At 42.1% G+C, this 12890-nt stretch overlaps 1 protein-coding gene across 1 annotated transcript in view; it reads left to right on the top strand.

Moving 5' to 3' along the window:
- The first annotated feature begins 209 nt into the window (after positions 1-209).
- The window catches only part of CHCHD3 (coiled-coil-helix-coiled-coil-helix domain containing 3), a 273592-nt gene continuing 260911 nt past the window's right edge, over positions 210-12890 (top strand). Inside the window, exons 1-2 of the mRNA XM_041727307.1 lie at positions 210-461; positions 11301-11388. Coding sequence (XP_041583241.1) covers positions 381-461; positions 11301-11388 — 169 coding nt within the window. The 5' untranslated portion in view covers positions 210-380. The remainder of the gene's footprint in view (positions 462-11300; positions 11389-12890) is intronic.

Here is a 12890-nt window from a genome sequence, read left to right as displayed (position 1 = left end):
GTCTGAGGCAAGACAGTCCCGGCCGCTCTCGCGCCAGACGGGAGACTACGATTCCCAGTACCCCCGGGGGCTGCGGAAACCGGGTCAAACAGCACCTGTTGCCATAGCATCCGGGTCCGGCCCAACCAATCCGGGCGCCCCCGCCGGATAGAGGCGGGCCGTTCGTGTCTCCGACCAATCGGAGGCATGTTTGTTGCGGCGCGTGACCGGAGGAGGCGGGAGCCGAGGCCCGGCGCCTTCTCCTTGCCTGTTGGGGTCGTGGCCTTGCTCCCGCCGCGCGAGGAAGGCGTCCGCCGGCGCGTCCACGCGCGTGTGTGCGCGTGGGGCCTGAAGTCCTCGTGCGTCCGGGCCAGGTCTGTGCGGGCGCGGAAGCAGGAGCCATGGGCGGGACCGCCAGCACCCGCCGGGTCACCTTCGAGGCGGACGAGAACGAGAACATCACCGTGGTGAAGGGCATCCGGGTGAGTGACAGTGGGCGGGCGGCCCCGGCCCCGGCCCCGGCCCCGGCCCCGGCCCCACGCCGCCGACCTGCCCGGGACGGCTCGGCCGGTGTCCCCCCGCCCAGGCCCCCGGTGTTGTCCGGCCCGAAGCCGAGCTGTCTGCAAAGAAGCCTCAAGTTTCAAGACTCGGGACATCCATTCAGAGGGGTTTCCTGGTCCTGTGCGGGCGCTGAGCTCGGCGCTGGGGCGGGCGGGGGCAGCGCCACGTGGACGCCGACTGCCCCGCGGCTCGCAGTCTGGGCTTGGCTGCAGTGCCCGCGAGCCGTGGGGCTTTATCTGAAGCCCCGGTCTTGCCTTCTGTGAAATGGGGCTTGTCTGAACTCCTCGTGGGTTCAGGATCGCGACCTCCTTTTGCGCTGGCCCCCGTTACCCTTCTCGGTGCGTTGGCGCTTCGCGGGAACCCTGCTCTGCTCTCCTTAGTGCTCTCCCTCCCCTACCACCCGTTGCCGCACGCGCGCACCCCGCAGACTTCTGACCTGCCTGGGGTGCCGCCTAGCTTCTTGGCTTTCGCTTGACGCCTCCTCTTTGCCTCTTCTGGACGAGGCCCGGTTGCCTCAGGACAGGTGCCTGCCGGCCTGACGGGGCCTGAGCTAGGCTTGCAGTGTTGGGAGCCCGCCCGCCGGGGAGTTCCGGGGAGTGAGTCCCCAGCCGGACGTCGCCGGGAAAGCCTTAACGCCCCCCGCGTGCGCTTGGCGAGCGAACGGAACGCTTGGTTCTTCCCCAGGGTGTCGGTACCCCCGCACTAACTTCGCTAAACGCTCTTCGCTGCACCTGAATCGGGAGCCTCTCCGTTTTGAAAGTATGCTTGAACCTAGTCAATAAAGCAGTTTCGCTTCTGGAGGTTCTATCATTTTTTGAATTTCTACACAACCCGCATCAGTGAATGAAATGTGTGAATTGTGTTTAGTTCTGTGACCAGGAAATAAAACTTCTTAAATATTTAAAATGTTTAAAAACTTTTACTCTGAAACTGTCACCGTGAGAAGAATTTATTAAAGCTTTCTCTATAGAAACTCAGACTGTTGACCTCAGTTTTTGGTCTGTGACCACCATTTCTTGATAATCAGTTAATGACAGTACCACATTTTGTAACAGAATGTCTGAGGCTGCATTGCATTGTTGTGGTTTAGTTTGTACTTTCTGGAGTAAAATAAATACTACTATAAACTGCGTTTTACGCAGAGATTTGTTTAACCTTGCCTTAGGCTTTGACTTTTCCATACCTGAGGGTGAAAATGAAAAGTAAGGGAGAGCAAAACAAATTCTGGGTGAGAGGTCACTGGCTAGAACAATAGTTAAATCCATGTTCTCATGCCCTGGTATAGACAGACACAGTGATGAGAGCAAACAAAGTGAAAAGAAAATTTGGACACAGCACAGACCTTCATATCAAATATTAGGTAAGGTTGGCTACTATAAGGATGATAATAGGGTAGATATTAGCCTAGAATGAAGAGATTGTTTAAAAAATTTTTTCTACACTTTTTTAAATAAGAGAAACAATGTCTTTTGAACACACGACTTGACAGAAGTATTCTTTATTTATGTCCTTTCTCACAGAGGGCATTGTATTTATATTATAATTCAAGCACACTCCATGCTCCCTTTGACCTCTGTGCTTTACTTCACTTCAGGATACACCCTTCACCTGGAATGCCCTTGCAGTGGTCTCCCACTTGCTTCAAATCCTTCTTTTTCAAGGTTGATTTGCATCCCTGTGCTTCAGTTTGCTCATCTGCAAAATGATGGGGCTTGAGTACATCTCTGAGACCTCTGATCTTTTCTGGTTCTGAAATTCTCTGAGTCTAGTGGCACTATAAGTTTCTTGTAGCCAAACTCAGCCCATTGCAATTTCCTCTAAAAATGGCACGCTCTTGAATTGTTGAGTGCTTGGGGGTCATCCTGAGTTCTTTGGTGTCTTGTTCAAAGAAGCATCAGCTTGGAGTTAAACAGACCTTGGTTTGAGTCTCAGATTAGATGTTTATCATTCTGCGGCTTTGGACAAGTCACTTCTTCATATTTGGTAAGAAGATGGGATAAGGTATTTAAAGCACGTGGCACATTGTAGCTTTTTAATAGAAAGCAGCTGTTAGGTAAGGTTCCTTCACATCTAATATTTGAAGGTTCTCTGGAGGTGCTGTGTAGTTAGAATAGTGGCCAGAGCACTTGCTTTGGAAGCTGGCCAACCTGGCTTTAGTTCTAGCTCTGCCTCTCACTAGGCTCAGTGGCCCTGGACAAGTCACTTTGATTGGGTTTCCTTGTTCAGTATGTTTAGATACTGCAGCCTGCTTGTGGTATACAAGCATTTAGTGTTTTGACAATGTTTAGTACTTACATGAGTAGTAGATATTATTAGAGTTGTTCAAGGGAATGGGTATGTAAATTTACATTGATCTTAAAATGATTAAATAAGAGCATATTGTGCTCCCACAGGCATACCTAAAGATGTGGACTGAGGAAAAGGAGTCCTTAGTTCTGCAGCTGATTGCCTGTGTGATTTCCCTTTAGGCATTTTGTATAAATTTTTCAGCCGATCGTTGTATTTTTCCTAAAATACACCCGCTTGCCTTGCCTTCTTCTGAAAAACAGTCCTCTTGTTTCCCTCTGAGGCATGGGGAAGGATAAGCAACAATCTTGGTATCATAAGCAAGCCACTGTTTTTAGCTCAGTTGACTAAAACGAGGTGCCGATGAGGCCCAAACTTCAGCGTTGAACTGCAGATAGGTTCGTTCAACCTAGCTGAAGAAAACATTCCAGATTTGCCCAATTGTCTAATATTTATGTCATCACTCATAAGAAATGAGAGCGTAGCAGCAATTCACAGACGAAGACACTGCTGGAAAACCAATTCTGCGTTCCACTGATAAGGATAGTAATTTCATCTTCATTTATCTTAATAGAGAAAGAGTAACATTTAGTAAGCAACATAAGGCTTTTAGTAACTAGGCTGTGTTTATTAATAGATAATGTTTTCCCAGATTTTTTTTTTTTTTTTTTTTTTTTTTTTTTGCTGAAAATGTCCTCAATGGTTAGCAATTAAAGGGCCTACTTAACAATTTTAAGTTTAAAGTTTATTCTCACCTACCAGGTGTTATTTTCATGATGTTTTTAGCATTTTGTTTATTTCCTTTATCCTTCACAGTTGATAGCTTTCCCTCCACTTGCATAAAATCACTCATATTCTCATACCTAATTCCAGCTTCAAACCTAAAACAACTCATGGGTTGGATGAAAGGCCACCCTCTTGCCTTGCCTTCCTCTCCAAGTTTACAGTCATTTCTAGGGATAGAAATACCAGGCATTTTCATTACTCATATTACATGTGCTTAATAGGATTTTTCTGAGCACCTGCTGTGCCTGTTTGGAAGGTATGCTTACCATTCAGTCTTTCACTGGTTTATCTAAAACATCATAGCTGTGAGCAAACTCTTCCAGAGCAAATGTCAACTTCAATGAGTATCATTTTCAAAGTAATATTTATCATGCTTTCCAGGCATCAATGAAGCTCTGAAACTGGCCTTGAAGTTGCAAGCTGAAATTCATAGGAGCCATACATGCATGCAGTTGTATGGATCCTCACATGGGATGCAACTGATGCTTTGGGGAAGTATTGACAGTTGGGAGCCCCAAAATGAAAAGATTATTTAATGTGAGATGTTGTTGAGGATTCTGGAGAGTGTATATTAACAGAGGCAACAAATCAGTCAGTCACTGGGAGTGTTGAGGGATGCTGTTGAGGTAATTTAGCTAACTGGTGGATGATTGGTTCCTTTCCAGTTTAAATTCTGTGACTCTTTGGCAGATTACCCTGTTGAGCTTTATAGAACTCTTTTTTTTTTTTTAAAAGCTTTCCAAGAGGGGTGCCTGGGTGTCTCAGTTAGTGAACCGTCTGCCTTTGGCTCAGGTCATGATCCTGAAGTCCTGGGATTGAGCCCTGTGTTGGGCTCCCTGCTCATCTGGGAGTCTGCTTGTCCCACTCCCTCTGCCTGCATGTGCTCTCTCTCTCTGTCTCTCTCAAGTGAATGAATGCAATCTTTAAAAATCAATCAATCAATCTAAGATTTTAGACAGAAGTTCATTTCCATTAATGACAATTGCAAAGAAATACAAGTGGCAAATTAACACACGTCAGCTAAAAGTTACCATATAAACTTTATGTCTCTCTCTTCCCCCACCATGCCCTTAAGTAAGTATTTGGGAGTAATATCTTCTATATAATAATGGCAGTTTTGGGAACCTATGTCTTAAAATGGTAGTTAAAAAAAGAAACCAGTACTCTTAAAAAAGATGACCTATGCTACATGAAGACCCAGTGAGAAAAATGAGTCTGAGTCCTTTAGTCAGTTTGATTAAGACACATGGGGAAGAGATGAAGAAAAATAATGGAGGTGAGTGTGTGATTTATTTGTCTTAGGTGGTTCTAAACTTTCCTCTTAGAGAAGGGCAACTTAGAAGGAGTTCCCCTCCTCCTTTTACTCGGTTCCTTGGAAGTGGAAATACTTTATCTTTGTCCCTCTCATGCAGCCTCCTGTTTCTGAGAATACTAGATTCTAGATTGGTGGGTGGTATATTTGTGCTCGTTTTAGATAAGACCAGCCAAGGGGGTTAGGAAGTTTTGAGTGGGAACACTATAGAACGTAACACATCCTTTCCTCCTCTCTGGAACACATGTTGGTGTGGTGAGTGGTACAAACCAGAACTTAGTAAGCCCCATTTACTTAAATTTCTCTTTAGCAGCAGTAAAGAAGAGGACAGACAGTCAAAGTCCGTGGACTCAGTTCTGTGATGTTGGAAGGCCCTGGCCCTCTCCTCTTGGTTATCCCTTAGAGGAGAACAGTGGTTCTTTTAGTTCATGGATTATTGTAAATCTGTAAGCTATGGACTCTGCCCAGAACAATATTAATACACAGTTTTGCATAAAGCTGAGGAATTAATCCATAGTCCATGGACCTCAGGGCATAATTGTAGTATGTGTGTGACAGAGTGAGAGAGCGTGAGAGTGAGATTTCACCATTCTTTGCTGCAAATACTTTTTGCACATGGTATTTGTCTTGATGGGGAGTGCAGAGAGGTCTGGAAACAGGTATAGTAGCTACAGATCTTTAAATAGGACAAAAGCTTTTTTTTTTAATTATTTTATTTTATTTTTTTGTCAAAAGCTTTTTTAACAGAAGTACCCTGTTTAAGGAAAGATATTTCCTGAAGAAGCTGCTTCTCTTACAGAGGGCTGCTTATCCAGCCCTTACAGAAGCTTATGTTCTACCTCTGACCCCTTTTTGGGTCAGTTCACATCACAGAGAAGAGTCGCTCTGAAGGTCCAGATTGTGTGTATAACCCTGACCAGCATCTCTAAATCTTGTGAGCTGCTTCATGAGTACCCCAGTTCACAGAGATCAGGTGAGTTGCTGGTCTGAACTTCTTTCTGCAACTGGAAGGTCAGCTCAGCTGGTATTAACTGGAGATACAGAGGATAATACGGCACGGCAATTTGCCTTTTAACAGCATAGCTGAGAATGTACTGGGGATAAGGCGACTCATGCGTGGAGCAAGTAGAGTTGCTACCGTAGGCTGCCATGGATTTACCTTTGGAAGGGCCAGAGGATGCACTTATAAAGATTATAAGGACAAAAGAGGGAGGTTGACGCTCAGTGCAACCCTACAATATGTTTATCAACTCAAAAGATGAATCGTGCTTCTTCGCATGACATGCTTGTAAATTTACTGAAATACAGTCAAAGCCTGCATTAGTAAATGTTTTGAATTGATACTAGAATTTGACATTAAGTAGCAAGTTTTGAGGCGTTAGGTAAGTCACGAAAATAAAAGAAACAGTGATGAGGCTAAAGAGATACTACACTTTACCCAAAGAGCATGCTTAGATGGGAATAAGCGAGCACTTTATATAATCATACTGGGACTTAGGTAGCTGCTTCTGGCAATAGATGTAGCCCAGTCTTCATGCACTGTGTAGCAAAGGAGCTCAGCACAAGCTCTAGTGAGTTGGTGAATGATCTAAGATGAAATGATTAGTCCAAATCCCCATGGCTGGAGCTGTATTCGTAGTGACTTTACCAACTCTGTGTGTAGCATGTTACAGTTTATGATGCACCTGGAATCCTTCTTATAACTACAGGTGTAGGTGTTCTTCAGTTTCAGACGAGGAAAATGAGGCTGATGGAGATGACTTCCTTGGGATTGTATAGCTAGGAGGTGGCTGGTGCTTTTTCCTCTCTTTGGGTCCGCCTTTAGTTTTACTCTCAAGGAATGATACTTTGGAGGCTGCGTTAGTTTTTGGAAGGACTTTTGTAGTATTCATTTTGAAAGAAGCGATAGGTCCTGGCAATGTATGAATTTTGAGAAGTAGATGAAGTGGTATCCAGAAGAAAGGGTGGCCTGTCATCAATACAGGTGAAGGTTTACGGCCAACACTTGATTTTTAGCAAACACATTCACTTTCTGATTGAGTAGAATATATATTTAGTGTAGCTGTAATTCTTTGACTTTGGCCTGAACTATAGAAAAATAAAATATAAAATTTTATATAGATGTATGTTATATCAAATTAATGTACATTAGCTTTAAACAAATCATATTAGAAATGTAACATACAATATGTTGTATATAATAGTATATAATATGGTAGTATATTATATGTAATATATATAGTGTTTATAGCATACTATATTAAAATAGCTTATAAATATATAATATGTAGTTGAATGAGCTCTATATTCATTATGTATCGATTAAAATAGCTTTAAGATTCTAAAATTTAGTAAAGCTTATTTAATCTCTTTGAGAGGAAGTGAATTTATTTTATCACATAGGATTGAAGGGGTGTATTATTTAACAGAGGAAGCATTGGACTAGAGATTGGTGGTTACTGCTTATCCTGATGCTACCAGAAATTGGATGTTACTCAGAACTATTTTTTTTCTCACCTGTAAATTGTGAGGGGATTGTAGTCAATCTTAAGAGTTTTTTTTCCTAAGATATATCTCAGCTTTGCAGGTGCATTTCAGCAGCAATGTCAGTGGCTGTCAGTTGTTAGAATAGAAGCAACTGGCCCTAACATCTTCAAATAGAAAGTCCCTTGACATTGTCCTTTCTAACTTCCATTTCTCTTCCAAGACGAGTCTTAGAATTTTCTTCCAGAGACCCCAGCTTTTGAGCTGTAGTCTTTCCATTAACTGTCTCCCCTGCATTCTGGTCTGGCTCCTGGGATATAAGTAACCGCTCCGGTACAGACTGTTTTGTATCACAAAGACCTTAAGTAGTGCTTGGCCTAATAAACATTTGGTAAATGATTCAGTAATATACAGGAGCTCACAGTTTTGTGGAAAGGCAAATACTTGTTCTGTCGTTGGACTGCCATGTTGGAGATTTGTGCACGGTATAGTGAGGCACCAATAAGGGTGGCCTCAGGCAGGCAGAGTTGGAATGGAGTGGGGAACCGATTTGGTCAGAGAAGGCTTTAGGATGTTTGAATTGGATTTTGAAAGGTGATTCCCTCCCATGAGGCCAGGGGATAAGGCAATGTAGCCGTGTATAAAGGCAAAGAGACGGCCTCCAATAAGTAGCCGGTGTGGGTGGAGAACAAAGTATGAAGTATTAAAGCAGAGGCTATGGAAATTGAGGTTGGAGAATTAGGCATCACCAAATGATGTGGAAGTCTTGAATGCCGTGCAGAAGAATTTGGACTTCTCTGTCAATAGAAGGTATGAAGGATTTTGAAGCTGGGCATTGCCATAGTCAGATTTGCATTTTAGGAAGATTATTGATGGTACCATGAATTAGGGCAGGGGAGATAGGATGGCAGAAGAAATGTATTCATTAAATATTTCGGGGTTGAGAAATTGATAGCCAAGAGAATGAGGGAGAACGAAGAGTCAAGGCTAAGCCTTATGTTCTGATTTAGAAAGGTGGGTGGAGGTGGTATCATTAATGAGATAAGGAAAGCAAGAGGAAGAGGAGATTTTGGCAAATGTGAATTCAGTTTAGGACATTTTGGGCGTGAGGTGCTTGTGGTCTGTCCAATAGGATGTGTCCTTTAGGCAATGCAGTATAGAGGTCTAGCTTTTGGGATTCAGGTCTTGGGCTGGTGATAAAGGATTTAGAATTCACTAATTTATCAACTGCAGTTAAAAGTCGAGGGAAAAAAAAAAAGGAAAAAAAAAAAGTCGAGGGAGTGGATGAGATAACCAATGAGAGTAGTTAGAGCGAGAAGAGAATAAAGGCAAAGAAGCGAATGTGGGTCCTTCTGGCATTTAAGGGTAGGCAGGCAAGGGGAATCCTGCAACAGATGTAAGATGTGGCCAGAGTCCTAGGGCAGTCAGGATAGTGGGAGGTCAGAAAAGCCAAAAGGGGTTTCCAGAAGAGGACAGTGACCAAAGGTGTTAGATGCTAAAAGGGAAGCCATGTAAGTTAGGTGTTTTATAAATGTAAATATAAATGGTATTTATTTACATAAAAATAAAAGGTTTCTTGTTTGGTCATTTTTGACTTTTACAAAAACACCACTGTATGGGGTTATTACAAAAACACCACTGTATGGGGTTATAAGCTAGACGGTGGTGAGTCAAGGAAGTGGAAGTTGGATAGAGGAAAGGGTTCACCCAGGTACATGGTTCAGAGGCCTGGATGTCCTGAGGACTTCTGCTTTGCTTCCACATCTAGTCAGATGCTGAGTCTGGCAGTGAAGCAGGGTACCTGAATGGGTCCTTGGGACTCAGACTTCTGGGTTTGAATCCTGGCTCCATTACCAATAAAATGTAAAATCAAGAGCAAGGTATTTAATCTGGCCGTGCTTTAGCTTCTCACCTATACAGTGGAGACAGTAAAAGTATCTATTTCCCATGATGTTAAAGATTAAATGAGTAAAGTGTTTTGTTTAGTGTAATGCCTGCCACATAATAAGCACTTAGTGAATGTTAGCTAGTTTAAATCCTAAATATCTTTTGAATGTGTTCCCTTTGGGTTATCATAATAGTTTTTTTTCCCTTAAAACAGCTTTATTATATAATTTACATATTTTAAAACTCACCTGTTTCTGTGTACAATGCATTCCAGTAAATTTACTGAATTGTGCAACCATCAGCACAATTCAGTTTTCAAACATTTTCGTCAAACCAATAAGATCTGTCCTGTCCTTTTATAGTTAATCCCCATTCCTACTCTAGCCTTAGGTATCTCCGTCTCTACTTTGTATCTATGCAGAGTTGCCTTTTTCTGGGCATTTCATATAAAGGGAATTACACAGTATGTGGCTTTTTGTGCCTGGCTTTCTTCCCTTAATTATTGTTTAGGTCTATACATATCATAGCATGTATCAGAACTTCTTTTTATTGCGGACTTGTATTCCATTGTATAGATACCTAATGTTTTATTTATCCATTCGCCAGTAAATGGACATTGGCTTGGTTCACTCCTGCTATATTATGAGTAATGCTGCCATGAACATTCCTGCACAAATCTTTGTGTGGACATATGCTTAATAGCTTCTTAATTGGTCCTTTAGCTTCCTTCAGGGGTCCTCCTGCTTCTGTTCTTGTCCCACTCCAATCTGTTCTCTATGCTGTAGCTGGAGTGATCTTTCTAAAATGTAAGTCTGATCTTGTCACTGCCCTGCTTAAAATCCTTCAGGATCAGTTCAAACTGTTTCACTTAAGGGGTTTACTAAGAGTCTTCAAGAATCTAAAATCTCATTTCTCTCTCCACCTTCTCTCATCGGTTCCCTCTCCCCTGCCCCAGATTCTTGCTTCAGTCGTTCTTGCATTCATTCATATTGTTTCAATAATTTGTTTAGCCATTCATCCAATTAACCAGGCTTATTGAGGCTCAGGGGATATAATAGGAGAGCCGAATATTAGCTTTCATGGAGCTGCCTTTTGAGTGTAAAAGGCAGACCAACAAGAATGCCTCACATAGTGGTAAGTGCAATAAAGAAAATAGAAAAGAATGGTATGATAGTAATTCCAGGGCTGAGGACTCTCAGAGTCTCCACCTTATTGCCAGCTGCCTACTTTTTATCTGTGCTTAGTGTCTAATGGCAGCAAGCTGTTTCTTCTCATCTATACCTGCCATGTGTTCCCTCTTCTTGGAGTACTCCTAGGCTAAGTCTTCTCTTCTTAAGGCCTGTTTATCTTTCCCAGCCCCAGTCCTACACCCAAAGCCTGGCTAGATGTCCTGTCCCATATGCTTTCTGGAGACTTCCATTCTAGGCTGGCTGACTCAGGTGGTGCCCTTCGCATTACATTTCAGTGCCTGATGATGGTTTCTTCTCCTCCACTTCAAGCAACTTGATGACTATTGAATACCCCAAATCTAGTCTAGTGTCTGGCACAGATTTGGTACATAATAAAATTTGTTGAAAGACCAATTGTTTGTGATTAGCTTGAACAGGAGGGAGGGAAGGATACCATTTCCTTTGGAACTAGAGGGAAGGAAGGAGCTAAGACCTGTTGCTTGCAAAATTAATTTGTAGGATTAGGGGAGGAAAGTTGGCGTTTTTCTGGGCTCACATTTTCTCAGAGATTACAATTTGGTGCACTGCATAAAATGAGGAAAGGAGTTCTTTATAATGAGCTATTAGCAGTGCATTCGAAGAAATAAAGAAATAGTGCTGTGGGGTGCATCTTGAAATCTTACAACTGTTCTTTCTGGCTTTTAGTTTCGTAACTTAGATTTCTTCAGGCCATTTGTTACACATATTGATGTGGATGACTATGTTACTTGGATGCTGTGGTACTATTTCCTTTCTTGTTTTTTTATAATTGATTTTATTTTGATGTGCCTTTTCAGCTTTCGGAAAATGTGATTGATCGTATGAAGGAAACCTCCCCATCTGGTTCGAAGTCTCAGCGGCATTCCAGTGCTTATGGTGCCTCAGGTATTTTGAAGTTTTAATTTTAGAATTTTTAGTGGGAAAACTGTAATGATAAAAGTTTATTTGATTAGCTAAATTCTTCTGCATGTCTTTTTGCTTATTGTTACTTGGGTGTTTGGTTTTTTTATATACAGAGTATTAGAAAGCAGTACTAGGGTTTCTTTTAAAACATTTTGCACAAAAAGGAGAATAAATCGATCTTCAAACAGTCTTGGTAGAATTTTATTTCTGATCCAGCTTCTGAATCCTCTGTTAAGCTTTGGCAGGTTACTTCATGTCTTTTGTGTAAAATGAATTACCTATAGGGATATTAGAGAAAAAGGAGTAAATATTTATAATAAAATATTGAACTTAGAAAATATTGATTTACTGTTTGCAAATTGTGAACTATCTCCAATGCTTTTATTTCCTAATCGATTTCTTCTGAGTTTATAAACTGTTTATTTCTTCTCAGTCTTCATTATTGATGAAAATAAGATATTAAATGACATCTACAGAGAATTACTAAGCCTCATTTTATTTATGTATCCCATGGGTAAGACTATCTCCCTTTTCTTTGCTTCCCCCTCCCCGTCCATTTATTTATCCAACAGGTATTTATTGAGCACCTGCTATGTGTCTGTTACTGTTCTTGTTGCTGCCCAGTTTGATGGATGGACGGACATACTGTTTATTGGGGAAATGGTAATGAGAAAATAATCGAGATGATTAATCTTGGACTAAGCAGTTTCTGTATTTATTAGAAAGGATGTTGTATGGTAAATCTGCCTCCAGACTGAAATACATTGAGAAAGATGGGATGCTGCCCAAATGCCATTCACCTGGGGACAGTTGTGACCTTACTAATCATTAGTTGTAACCATGAATTGAGATTCCGATATGTTTAAGACAGAGGGTAAGAGATGAGTAAGAAATAGTTGGGTAAGAAGTAATGAATATGAAGTAGTTCTTAAGAAACTCTTTGTTCATTGGGGGTGTAATGAGGGGTTCACCATTCATTAATGTTAAAAGTAACCTCTCCCTCCTTGCTGGAAACCCTTTCTTTGGCTTCTTCTCACCCTTCCAGTATCTTCAGCCTGGTTGTCCTTGCCAAATTCCACTAAGTAATCTCATCTGAATGTATGGCTTTGGAATGGTAACGTCGATGCCTGAGGTTCCCACAGCTATATCCCTAGCCCTGACCTCTCCCTGAAACAAAATTTAGACAGCTGCCTACTTGAAATCTCTGCTCTCAGATCTTCAACTTAACATATCCAAAAGAAGCCTTTCTCTTCTTCCCCAGACTTGCTTTTCTCTTCTCTCCCAGTAAATGACACAGGTGGGCAAGTCCCAAACCTGGGTCCCATCCTGTCCTTACTCCTTACCTTAGGCCTTTAGCCAGTCTTGCCCCATCCATCTTCACAACACATCTTCTATGACCCTTTCACATCATGGCTGCAGCCCTGATCCAGACAACCAGCGTCTCTCACCTTGCCTTCTTAGGAGCCTTATAACTGGCTCCCTGT

The sequence above is a fragment of the Vulpes lagopus genome, chromosome 13 (genome assembly GCF_018345385.1).
Source record: "Vulpes lagopus strain Blue_001 chromosome 13, ASM1834538v1, whole genome shotgun sequence".
Taxonomy (NCBI): Eukaryota; Metazoa; Chordata; class Mammalia; order Carnivora; family Canidae; genus Vulpes; species Vulpes lagopus.
The sequence above is the reverse complement of the archived record's forward strand: the minus strand, read 5'-3'. Positions and strand labels throughout refer to the sequence as shown.